Here is a 13,429-nt window from a genome sequence, read left to right on the forward strand (position 1 = left end):
CTACTAACCACTTGTCTGTAATTGCATATAATTTTTTCTTTAACATTAGAGTCAAAGTTTGAGTTCAATCTGACTCACATTTAGAATCTGAAGTTCTCTGAGTTACTACTTTTAGGCAGTTATAATGACATCTTGATAATATACATGCTGCTTTTACTTCCTGTCATCCTGATCACATTGATAATCAAGGATTACCAGCATAATTTTGAATCATGGCAAAGAATGCAGAAGTTCATCTGCATTTTTTAATTGGTTGACGTTGTAATTTCTTTTTTAAATTGGAAGTTAAACAGGTTCATTTGCAATTAGTTGAACAATTTAAATATGAGGTGTTTAGTGCCTGAATCACAGCACCGAATTAGTATGAACCTCTTGCCCCAAGATCCAGCGTCTGTTTTGTTGAGTTGGGCCTTGTATTGCCTGACATGCAGAGGCAGTTTTGGACAAACACAATAATTCTGTTTCAGTGTTGAAGATATATTCAACAACAAAACAAGCCCTAATTTATATAAAATTGTGTGTTGTGTTTGTACTGACAATAATAATTGAAGAGTATGAACAGATCCCTGATATGTTCTACTAAATCCTTAGGCAGACAAGCATGGACAACTATATTACAACTTATTTCCTGCCTAGCTGCTTTCAGATTTCTTTTGACATTGAAGTTAAAACATACTCCGTTTTCAAAGCACTAAAATTTGATGAAAATGTGTCTTGGAATAAAAATATGTATGAATTACTTAAGCTTTATAAACGTCTAGATTTCCTACCTTTCTGTGTTTTGCTTGTAGTAGTAGTAATATAACCAAAAGAGGGCATTGAATTTTTTAAACAGATGAAACACAAGTCCATAAATCAACTAGCTGTCTTAATTTAAATATATGTTCAGTGTTTTGGCAGTTGATATGTTCATTTTATGCAAAGAAAAATAATTTTAATGCCATTTTCCTATTATGAAAAAAAATACATTTTAGAGGTCTTTCATTTTCTAATTCAAGTATCTCATGATAGGTTTTTTTACTGATTGTTTTTCTTTTCCTCCTACAGCTTTGGGAACTCCTTTATAAATTGCAGTTTGTATACACTTACATTGCCCCATGGCAAATTACGTGGGGTTCTGCTTTTCATGCTTTTGCTCAGCCCTTTGCAGTGCCCCGTATCCTTCTAATAAAAATTGTGTAAGAAAGGGCAATCATATCCTTACTGTGAATGTGGTTTGTAGGCATAACCTTTCACAGGCATAGAATATAGGTTATTAATTGATAGATTATCAGATATTCTCAGTCCTTTGAGTCCACACCTGTACCAATTTTGATTGTTTAATTTGAATTTGTATCAGCATTGGTGACCTACAGATCATCTAAACATGAAGACAGTATTAAGGTTTTATAATTAAGTAATCTCATTTAAAATTTTTTTTCATTTAAAATTTTATGTTTACATATATCAGTATTAAAGTCTAGGAAGTTTTAATAAATATGAAATTCTTAGAAATATTTTTAAATGAATAAAAATAAACATTCATAATCATTGTAATTGAACTATGTTTAAAATTTTATATTCTCATCATTTCTTTAAAAGTACTTTCTAAATAAAAGTAAAGGTTAGTGACCACATAGATGTTGAAATGCAGACTTTTTGCATACGTAAATTTTAGTTTGATCTTTTGGAAAATTAAACCCAAACGTATTTATTCAAGAATTAGTATATGGACTTTTACCAAATACATATTAGCAAATATTTATTTGAATCCCCTCAAAGCATTATGCCAAGCTGTACTTTTCCTGGCTCTGTGTTTCTGCTTGTATCCCCTTGTATTGTCCAATGGCATCCCCTTCTTCACTCCACCGTTGAACCTCATTGTTCTCATTGCCGTAATCGCAGTGTGTTTGTGAGATGTATTTATGTGTGTGTGTGTGTGCGTGCACACGTGCACTCACTCAGATGAGTGTTAAAATCCTTAACCAGTTTTTTCATAGATTCAGCTATGTTGTTTGTTCAGGCTGCTGTATCTGCCTTTTTTTCTACTCCACTAAATCCCTTTCTGGGAAGTGCAATATTCATCACTTCATATGTTCGACCTGTGAAATTCTGGGAGAGAGATTATAAGTGAGTACAATAAAACATTTGAAAGCCAATTTTATCTACTCTTTACTAAGAAAAACTGTCAACAGCATTATTATAGTAATTCATGGCTAATAGTTTTTGTGTTGAAATATTTTGCTAAAACTATTGTATAAATACTCTTAAAGTTTTTAAGTCATATAAAATTAGAAGAGTTAGAATAACTATATTTTTCTCTGCCAGTTTTTCTAAGATTTCTTAAGACCAATTTTTTTAAATAATATACTCATTTTTCTTTTTTAATGTTATTTGAGTTAGTTCCGTATTGCTACTACTCTGAATCTTTATGCCATATGATGTTATTTCATTATAGCAGTTGTTATTAGTTATAGCTTTCTTAGAAATAGCTATTTGCAGAGCTAAAGTTTCTATAGATTATTTCTGTTTTTTCACAAGGATGACTTTTTAATGACCATCTTTGTGCATAAAGTATTTTCTCCAAATAGATTTAGTTCCTTTGGCTAGCTGTTTCATCTGATGCCTGCTAACTATCCTTATATGTAATCTCTCCAAATTTCTTTTTTTCTTTTTTTTAAATTTAAGAAAGATTATCCACAAGGGGAATTACTGAGTCATGAAGCCTAAACATTTTAAGGCTTTTAACATGTATTAACCTAATGATTCAGTAAGAGCTTATATTAGTTTGTAATTGTACAGGCCATCTCCATGACTGCTTCTTTTCTGTCTATACTTTCACACATTAGTGTATATAATTGGTTAAAGTAGTAGTCTCACCTGTTTAACAATGGACTAGCTTGGGGATATGAAACTTTTGCTCTGGTCTTTAATGTAAAACCACATATGGCATTGCTCTTTTAAAATGAATTTCAGTGTTATTTAGATTCTGTTTTTCTCAGCTAACTTAAATTTAATCCAAAATAATCTCTGTGGCAGCAGTTTTGGTCTCAGGACCCCTTTATTCTTTTTACAGTTATTAAAGTCTCCAATGAGTTTTGTTGGTACAGGTTTTATCTACAGATAGCTACTGTATTAGAAATCAACACTCAGAAAAATTCAGATGTTTATTATTTCGTTTAAAAATAGCAACAATAAATCTATTATGTGTTAATATAAGTAATATTTTTGTAATGAAAATTACTATATTTTCCATCCCACCAAAAAAAAAAATTCAGTGAGAAGAGTGTCACTGTTTTTGTAGTTCTATAAATCTCTTTAATGTCTGGCTCAGTAAAAGACAGCTGGATTCTCGTATCTGCTTCTGCAGCCAATCTGTTGTTGCAATATGTTGTTTTAGTTGAAGTATATGAAGAAAATCTGGCCTCACACAGACACATAACTAGAAAAGAAAAGTATTTTAACAGCCTTTTTAGGCAATTGTGTATATTTTTCTTTGATCTTTCACTAGAAGTCGACACGTGATAGTTTTGTAAAGATCAGTTGCAATATAGTCTAAAACCGTATCTGTTTTGGGGGAAGAAGAATTTCCTCTGCCCTTCAAGGTCCCTCTAGCTCAACTAAGAATCACATTGGCAGGAGACAGATAAACAGGAGAAAATCAAATTTAATAGTATACATGTGGGAAATCCACACAGATATGGAAATTCCAAAGACAGGTAACATGATGCTTCTGTGAACTCAGGAGAGGGGTAAGGGTCTTAGGAAAAGATGTTGGAGTTCGAAGCCAACAGCCAAGAAAGAATTCTTGAGACGTCTTTGGTGCAAAAAGGTGATTTATTAAAGCAGGAAGAAGGACAGCACCCAGGGACAGAGCTGCACTGAAGTCTTGAGATGTGGCCAGTTATATACTTTCAAGTTTCGAGGGGGGGTAGGGAGAGCATAAGTCTCTAAGGAATTTTGGAAGCAAGGTTTCCAAGACCTTGAGGGGGCTAGCTGTTGTTGGGAAAAGGTCACTTATTACTGTCTAGTTAACCCTTAGTCATGAGACCCTTCAGATGTATATTGGTGGGTCATATGCTTGGAGGATGATTGCCAACATGTATTTTGAGGGGTTTAAAAAGAAAGGAATTTTTTTTTTTTAAAGAAAGGAAATTTCTAAAGGAATTTTAAATTTTTATATGTTAAAGTAGGCTTAGAGGATCAGGGTGAAGGGGGAGGGGGGCTGGCTAGGATTGCCCTTTTGCCCTTAGCCAAGTGTCAACATGGAGGCAGTTGAGGCCCTAGAGAAAGGTCATTCTGCCTGTCTCAAGGACTTGTCAGTGGGCTGTAGGTAGTAAGGAAATTTAATAATTTTTCTTCTGCCTTTGTTTCCCACATCATTAGCATGCAAAGGGGAGAAAGATCATTAACAAGAAAGTAAAAAGGTTGTTTGGAAAACAAAAGTTGCCCCATTATGTAGATAAGTTTCTTAGGTGAAGAAGAATCTCTGTTAATAGCTCTTTTGAGGATGGTAAAGATCTTTTCCTGAATCTGCTAGGTTTTGATTACTTTTAACTCAAAATACTGTTCATGTCAAAGTGGCCTATCTAGGGGCTTCCTGCCCTTGGACCTGTGAACTTTTGGAATTGTGTTGCATCAAAATCCACTTATATGTCTTACACTTTGAATGGATTTTTTTTTACCCATGTATAATCTTATAACACCATTTATTGATCATCTAGAAAATATTGGTTTACTGGGTAATGTAGATCTTAGTAATACTAGTAAGCTATCAGGCTTGTTATGGTAAATATATATATTTTTTCCCAAATTCTAATTGTTGCTTAGAAACTTGAATTTTGTTATTGGTGATAGGACAAGACTCACTTTCTTCATTTTTGAGAAGTATCTGTCAAGTATGCAAGTCTGAATAATCATAGTAAAAATGGTGTTCCATGAAAAAAGAATTGCTAGTGCAGCTAGCATTTCAAACAACTACACGAATGCTTGCCATTGAGACAGCCATCCTATTTCAAAATGCAGCAGACCTGCTTTATGTATATTTTGCTACATGCAATATTGAAAAGACCTGTACTGAGGGGTGGATTGTGATTTAATAAAATTATTTTTTAATTGCTTTATTAAAGGGATTTTAAAGCAAAACTTGAATTTCTGTTCATTTTTTCTTGTTCGTGTTTGGCAGTGAAAAATACAGTTTGGTGCCACAGTCTTCATTCATGTTAAAGTGCAATAGCCTCATCCACTGTTTTTGCACTTTTGCACTATCCACGACATGGTGAAAAAAGTGAATAACAGCTCAGTATTATGAAAATCATTTTGATCTGGAAAACTCCCTAAAAGGGTCTTGAGTCTCCTGCTTTTGGGTTCTGTGGACCACATTTTGGAAACCACTGTTCTAGGAACATTGTACCACTGGACCTTAATAGATGGACCTTCCCCTAGCACAGAAGCACTATGTATTTCTGAGAATTGCATATAGTGTGCATGTTTCCTCCTGATCAATTTTTTTTTGGCATTCAATTCATTAATGTCTTTCTACACCCTGTTCATTGAAACACCAGTTAGGAAATAACTCCTGTGTTTATGTATGATGGAGGTGGGAGAGTAAAAAACTTTACCCCTAAAAGTACACTAATGAGGAGTTTTATCAATATGCCAATCATAGATTTTTTTTAGAGATATTCATGAAGCGATAATATTTATTTTATTTATATTGCATAATTTCTTCCTTTTTAATTAAAGGTTACTAAAAATGTTCTGTTTTGCCTTCTTCAGCACAAAACGAGTGGATCATTCAAATACCAGATTGGCTTCCCAGCTTGATAGAAATCCAGGTAAAAGCTCTGTTTGTGAGTAAAGAAGCAAGTCTAAGGAATTTGTTTTATATATTTTAATCTTAACTTTTTGGGAATACTGAATGAGTTCCAAGGTGTTCATTTTTTAAAGACTCTATATCCTTTGTTTTTTGTACTGCTTTAGCAAATGATACGTGAATTCAAGTATCTACAATGTATATACCCATCTTTTATAAAATGCATTTTAAGAATGCTCACAGGAATAAAAAATGCCATTCAAAGATTTTTCTTACATAGGTTAAAAAGTAGAACAGTTAAAGTAAAACTAGCCAACTGTATCAAAGAGAATGCAATCTGCCCAATAGGTGTATTAATATATTTGCCTCCCCCGCTTCCCAAAATATTTAGGTAAATATTCATTTAATTTTGTGTAGATTATTGTATACAGAGATATCATGTGGGGGGAGCCAAATAACCACTCAAGATAGAGCTTCACTGGGTGACATTTTGGTGGTGATACCATTATCTAAAGTCTGGTTCCTTAATTTTGTCGTTTGGGAAACATCCTTTTGTCTGCCTACCTGTTAGTAATCTGACACACAGAAGGTGAATCTCACTAACCCAACCATAAGAAATCAGAATTCCAAAGTATTAATTTACTAAAAGAAATCTTACTCTCAGATAGATTGGAATATTTGTATCCATTTGACTCTCAGATTCCTTCAAATGCTGATTCCTTCAAATGCTGTACTTGAGAAACTAACAATAATCACATAGTTTTAGAATTATAAAATTGGTTTAAGTAGGACTAGTTCCTTGATATAATGCCTGTCATTATCACATTCTGGTAGATAAAACAACTATCTCAGCCTTAGTATGCCCTTGTATATAAGGGGCTTAGAATTCTCACAATGCTAGTGATGCCATCTCACATATCAGAAAGACCGTGTCCTGAATGAATATGCACACTTCTGTAATGAATAGACAGGGCATTAGATATGACCGTCTTACTGTTTAGGCTGAGTTTAAAATAAATATTAAGCTTTGTATATTTTGCTTTTCTCCACTATTATACTATGGGTATCTGTTTACAGATTACTGCTTTGCATGGGTTACTTATAAAGATGGTTAGTTTTATCCTATTTTTTTCTTAAAGGATGACTAATAAGTTTTATAGGTTCTTTGCTGCTATTTATATATTTATAAATATGTATATAGTTTATTATATATATAATATATATAATATATATATACAGTTTATTTCTATTAAACTAGTTTTAGCCATCTCAATATTCAGGGATTTGTTTTATGGGTTTTTGTTTTGTTCTTGGTTGTTTGGGGGTTTTTTTTTTAGACCAGCTTCTGTTCATTTTGGATACTTTGTTCAAATTTTGTATTCCTTTACCCACTTTCTTTATTAATACATATTTTTGGTCTAGTCCTGAATTCCTTTTATCTTCTTCATTTCTCTTGTGTGGTTTTAATGTAAATTGGAGTTCATTGAATAGTGATGGAGGAGATTGTGGTTATTAAAGAGGTGAAAATCCTTAGATTTCATCTAATCTAGTTCCCACATTTTATGGATGGAAGCCAGAGACCCAGAGAAGTTATATGATTTCTAACTCTAAATTTTGGAATTTTCTCATCACTCTGTGTTTCATTTTTATATAGGAATTGTATGGGTGTTAACATTAGTTTTCTTGTCAAAAAATATAGATACAATCTTAACTGAAAATTAGTTTTAATATTTTTAGTGATCTTGGTTGTTGATATAATGAAGACTTAGGGTAAAACGTAACATATTTAATCTTTTCTTACAGGATCAGATGACAACAATCTGAATTCCATCTTTTATGAACATCTAACCAGATCCCTACAACACAGTCTTTGTGGTGATTTGCTCCTAGGACGATGGGGAAACTACAGTACAGGGGACTGTTTCATTCTTGCCTCTGACTACCTCAATGCATTAGTACATCTTATAGAGATAGGCAACGGGCTGGTCACTTTCCAGCTGCGGGGACTTGAATTCAGAGGTAAGATATTCACCTTCTATTTCTGTAACATATTCCTATGACATCTGAGTTTTATGTGTTTACATCTCAAATTAAAAATTATCATGACACTAGATCCTTAGTCTTTGGAATTGTGAAATGAGAAGAGTTGTTAAAAGAGCAATTCTTAGATTTTTTTCCCCAAATTTCACATTCAAAGAAGAATCATTTTTCTAGTATGCTAAAATATGTAAAGGTAGTATTCTTTTATAACTCACTATTTTCCTGGTGATGTTGAATTTCTTTTTTTTTTTAATATTTTATTTATTTATTCATGAGAGACAGAGAGAGAGGCAGAGACATAGAGGGAGGAGCAGGCTCCATGCAGGGAGCCCAATGTGGGACTCAACTCGATCATGCCCTGGGCCAAAGGCAGGCGCTAAACCCCTGAGCCACCCCGGGATCGCCTGAATTTCTGTTGTTTTGTGGTTGCTCCCTTGCCATTCTCTTTGTGAGAAGTTACCTGTATTTGTTTCATGGCTGGTAGCATAGAATGCTATGTTTTATGTGTGGCTTACCAAGTACTTTCATGTAGACACCATGCCTTTGTGTGCCAAACAAATTTTGGTTTTGAAAACGAAGTTCTCATTACATCAAAATAACAGTTTTAAAGTGAACAAGTCAGTGGCATTTAGTGCACAGTGTTATACAGCTGTGTTAGAATAGGCAATTGGTTAGGTTCTAACAGGACGCCTGGAAGTCAGTAAAGAGGAAGCCAGGGCCAGCTCTCAGGGAAGTTAGAGGCCTATCCTAACAGTACTCCAAAACAAAGAAGTCACAAGAAACCAGTTCAAATCTGATTGGCCCAAGATGGCTGATAGAACAGGCTAGCTAGAGGATTAAATCAGACGTATACCCCATAGGGTAGCCCGGGTGGTTCAGCGGTTTAGCGCTGCCTTCAACCCAGGGCGTGATCCTGGAGACCCAGGATCGAATCCCACGTCAGGCTCCCTGCATGGAGCATGGAGCCTGGAGCCTGCTTCTCCCTCTGCCTCTGTCTGTGCCTCTCTCTGTGTGTCTCTCATGAATAAATAAATAAAAATCTTAAAAAAAAAAAAAAAAAGACGTATACCCCATAGCTTTATTTTCACCCTGATGTTGAATCAGAAGGTTTGGACCTTTCTTACGTAATACCTTTGTTAATGGAGCAAGTGCTTTTCTCAAATTACTCTACTCACTGGAAATAAGATTGTACTTGTATGACACTCAAATTAAGGCAGTAAAAGTTGATGTTTGTTATTCATTTGTGATGTTTGTCATCCACTCCCTCTTTCAGAATGTCCTATTCCTGTTTGTTTCTGCCTCTCCCCCAAAGCCCAGGACCTTAATTCCATCCCACTAGTCTTACCTAATGTTCAAATCTAAACCAACTAGACTCATCCAAAAGTTAGTACCTCCTCACCACTACACCTATTACTGCCATGACTTTAACTTCTTTTTAAATTGTTGGTACCTGAAGATTTCATCTTTGTTTTTTAACTTTTTTTTTTTAAACAAATTTGTGTAGGGAGGCTGTTTTATCTAGCATTTCTTTCTGTGTGAATTGGAAGAGGGCCCTTTCTAGGATTTGCTCATTTCACCATATTGGTCAGAAATTCTCCAAATTGGAAACTGATCCAAATACTCTCTCTCAGCTTTGACTCTCTGGTACCAAGTAGATTCAGGAAAATTTTGGACAAATTTTTTGCTACTCAAACTCTATCTGCCAAACAAAACTCAAACTGATTTGGGAACATAGTACATCTTACTATCTGAACTTGTGGTGGATTTGGATAGCAAGAGGTATCTCTTGCTATAAGAGTCTATATCTATAAGTCTTCACTCAGCCATAGTCTTTTGTGTGTGTGTGTGTGTGTGTGTGTGTGTGTGTGTGTGTGTGTTTTGAGGCAGATTTGATCATATCCCTTTCATGCTTAAAATTGTCCGTGGCTTTCCATTGCTTTTAAAATAGAATTCATACTCCTTAACATGCCCTACCACACTAATAGTCTTTGCCAGTTTCTCCAACTCTACTATATACTTTCATCCTTACTGTAGCCACACTGGCCTTTCTTCAGGTCCTAACTATGCTAAATTCTTTACTAAGGACTTCCTACTGCCTTTCTCTTTGCCCAGAAAGTACCAGCCATCTCCCCTTTTCCCACCAGTCTTCCATCTGGCTAATTCTTTAATTATCTTTAAGCATTAGCCTAAATATCACTTTCTCAGAGAAGCCTTCTCTAACCATCTGTCCCACATGATTATCTCTTATACTGCCATTTTTACCTCCTTAGCACGTAGCATAATTATAATTTCATAATTTCATATTTATTTGTGTTTATTTGAAGCTTATTTTTTCTTTAGCCCAGGGGTTGGCAAACTTTTTCTATAAAGAACCAGATGGTAAAGAGTTTAGGCTTTTGGAGGCATGCACATTTTCTATTGCATATTTTTCTGTGATTTTTTTTTTTTTAACAATGCTTTAAAAATATAAGAACCATTCTTAGCTTGGATTTGGCCTGAGAGTGTATTTTGCAAACCTTTAAGTTCTTCAAGGGCAGGAATCCTACCTGCTTCATTCATTAATATGTATCTAGTTACTGTTCCATCAGTTAGCATGTAATACATGATTAGTTAATTTTATAGTATGATTAAATGATATAAGTAAATAGCTGTTTCTCCTTTCTCTGCATTCCAGAATTCTCATGAGATATGATTATATTCTTGTTCAGATCTTGTGATCTTTGGTTATTTTCTTTCCTTCAGGGTATTATTCCCTGTCCTATCTATCTCCTGCCTCTCAAAATATTAATCAAGAGTATCAGTATGTTGCAAGGCAGATATTTGGATCTCCTGAGCATTTTGATGTGTTTTCTGGGGGTATTTGCCATTAAGCCAGTTTTTATTTTTAAGATTTTATTTATTTATTCATGAGAGACATAGAGAGAGAGAGAAAGAGGCAGAGACACAGGTAGAGGGAGAAGCAGGCTCCCTACAAAGAGCCCAGTGTGGGACTCGATCCTGGATCCTGGGATCCTGCCCTGGGCTGAAGGCAGACAGATAACCGCTGAGCCACCCAGGCATCCCAAAGTCAGTTTAATTCCTTGATTTTATTGTGTCTTGTAGTGGATGCTAAATGCCATGTGACATTTAACTAAACAAATTTCTTGATCAGTTTCCTATATGTCTTGGTTAAATCCCTTTATATTTATTTCATTCCCATTTTTATTTCACTGATATTCTTAATATTATTTTCCATGTAAATTTTATGTCATAGATTTGAGTTATCAATCATTTTTTGTGTATCAAAATTTTTTAAACATAGCTTCTATAGTGTTAACTTTCTGTTTGTAAATATTGCTTCTACCAAGTACGATTTTCCAGGTCAAAATTTATAGATCAATAATGTATTATGTTAATTGAATTCCTTTTAGTTTTTACTCAAATTACTTGTAACATGTCTAGTTTTCATAACTGCCGGTTTTTATTTTGTTTTACCAAAATATTTGCTATGGAGTGACTAAAAGAGCTAATCCAGGAAATAGTGATAATTCCTTATAAGTATTCTAGAATCCCTTTCCAAGTCTGAGTTTTTTTTCAGTTGGTAATATTAATTCCTAAGTTTATTGTTGACTTCACTTCCTAAGAAAAATGTATTACTAGGGCATGTGGCAGTAGAAAATATTTTTGGGGATTTGTATGGTAGAGTAAAAAATGTCCCACATCAATTACTCTGTTTACTTTATTCTGGTGCTCTAAACAAAGATCTCATTCTGTCTTCTGAGTAAATGTCAAAATCTCCAAGTTCCCTCTTGCTGCATATCTTTTCTATATACTATTAACAAAGTGATCTGCATAAAATACAGCTATTATGTCATCTCCTTTACTTAAAAACCTTTGAGTGAACCTTTCAGAAAGGTGACAGAATGAATAAAATGAAGTAATAACACATAAAATCTAAGGAACAGATTCAGCCTCATGCCACAGTTTTAAAACCCCAATCTCATGATGATTTATTTATTTATTCATGACAGACACAGAGGGAGAAAGAGGCAGAGACATCAGAGGGAGAAGCAGGCTCCATGCAGGGAGCCAAGTGGGACTCGATCCTGGGACTCCAGGATCATGCCCTGAGCCAAAGGCAGATGCTCAACCACTGAGCCTCCCAGGCATTCCCAGGATGTTTCTTTTAGAAACTAAATCATTCTTATGCCCTCTTTAGCCTACTCTAGCACATGGGTAAAGAAGGAACATTTCTCCAGGCTTTTTATAAAGCCACTGTAATTCTGATGTCAAAATATGGCTAAACTGGCTAAAAACTAAGTGTAGTTTAACTCACTGTGACTCTAGATGCAAAAATCCTCAGAACCTAGAATAAGCAGAAATCAGTCCTTCTTTTTTAAATATCTCTCCCTAGTTTGAGCCATTTTTATTTCATTTTTGAAATTAAGTATTAGAAAGCAAATTAATAGAATTCATCTTTTAATAGGTTATAGGAGAAAAACAACAAAATATGATCCTCTCAGAATATACCAAAATATTTGATTGAATTTCATTTCCATTATTGGTTTGAAAAATACTTTATAAAATTACACATATCCTTATTCTAAAAAACTTTTGTGGATGTAGATCTGTAGTCATGACCCTGTGTGAGAGTCAACTGCAGCAGGCATTCCTGTTCATGTCAGGTTCAAGCCAGGGTTTTTCTTTTCACCACTGTGTGACATTGTCCTGGAAGTGCTCAGCAATGGAATTAAACAGAAAAGGAAATGATAGCATTGTTGAGAGTTTTAGAGCGCCAAACAATGCAGCTCAGTTAGCCCGGCTCTGCTTACCTCTTCTGCCTGTCTTTTATACCAGCACCACCTGAGGTAGGTTTCATGGCTTTTTTTTTTTCTCTCAAAGCAGTGTTTTTCAAGCATGAATGATGTACATATTCTCTTTAAAGGAAAAGATTATTGTGAAGTCCGTGTAAGTTACTATAACCTAAATATGTGCCTTTATAAAATTAAGTGTAATCCCCTTACAGTCCTTATAGAATATAAGGAATTTACTCATTAAGTGGAAGCAAGGCCACTAAGCAAAATAAAAATTAACACTAGTGTGACAGATGATATTTTGCTGGCGCTAGATTGCTGTGGGTGTGATTCTGTATTTATTCTGGTTTTGTATTTTTACTTCAGTAACATTTATGCAGGAAACGCCTGTTTGGTGTCTTGTATAAAAGAGTGTAACTTCAAAGAATTGTTTGCTAGTGTTGAATAATCAGAGCTCATATCTAATTGAAACTTTATCAGCAGGTGAAGTTCAAATGCCAATGGTGTAATTTTTTTATCTTATTACTGTTGGACTTGGCAACAGAAAAAGCAATTATGGATTTAATTTTTTTTTAAGATTTTATTTATTTATGACAGACACAGAGAGAGGCAGAGACACAGGCAGAGGGAGAAGCAGGCTCCATGCAGGGAGCCCGACGTGGGACTCGATCCCGGGTCTCCAGGATCACACCCCAGGCTGAAGGCAGCGCTAAACCGCTGGGCCATCGGGGCTGCCCAGTGATGGATTTAGGATTAAATTATCATGAACCATTACAGTCTATATCCAAACATATGTATATAA

General features: G+C 34.7%; 1 protein-coding gene across 15 annotated transcripts in view; it reads left to right on the plus strand.

Moving 5' to 3' along the window:
- Positions 1-13,429, plus strand: part of PCNX1 (pecanex 1) — a 163,629-nt gene that overhangs the window by 122,941 nt on the left and 27,259 nt on the right. For all 15 annotated transcript variants that reach the window (XM_072839123.1, XM_072839131.1, XM_072839125.1 and 12 more), the window contains 4 exons: positions 1,048-1,156; positions 1,980-2,109; positions 5,758-5,816; positions 7,598-7,813. In XM_072839123.1, the coding sequence (XP_072695224.1) occupies positions 1,048-1,156; positions 1,980-2,109; positions 5,758-5,816; positions 7,598-7,813 (514 nt within the window). The remainder of the gene's footprint in view (positions 1-1,047; positions 1,157-1,979; positions 2,110-5,757; positions 5,817-7,597; positions 7,814-13,429) is intronic.

The sequence above is a fragment of the Canis lupus genome, chromosome 9 (genome assembly GCF_048164855.1).
Source record: "Canis lupus baileyi chromosome 9, mCanLup2.hap1, whole genome shotgun sequence".
Lineage (NCBI taxonomy): Eukaryota > Metazoa > Chordata > Mammalia > Carnivora > Canidae > Canis > Canis lupus.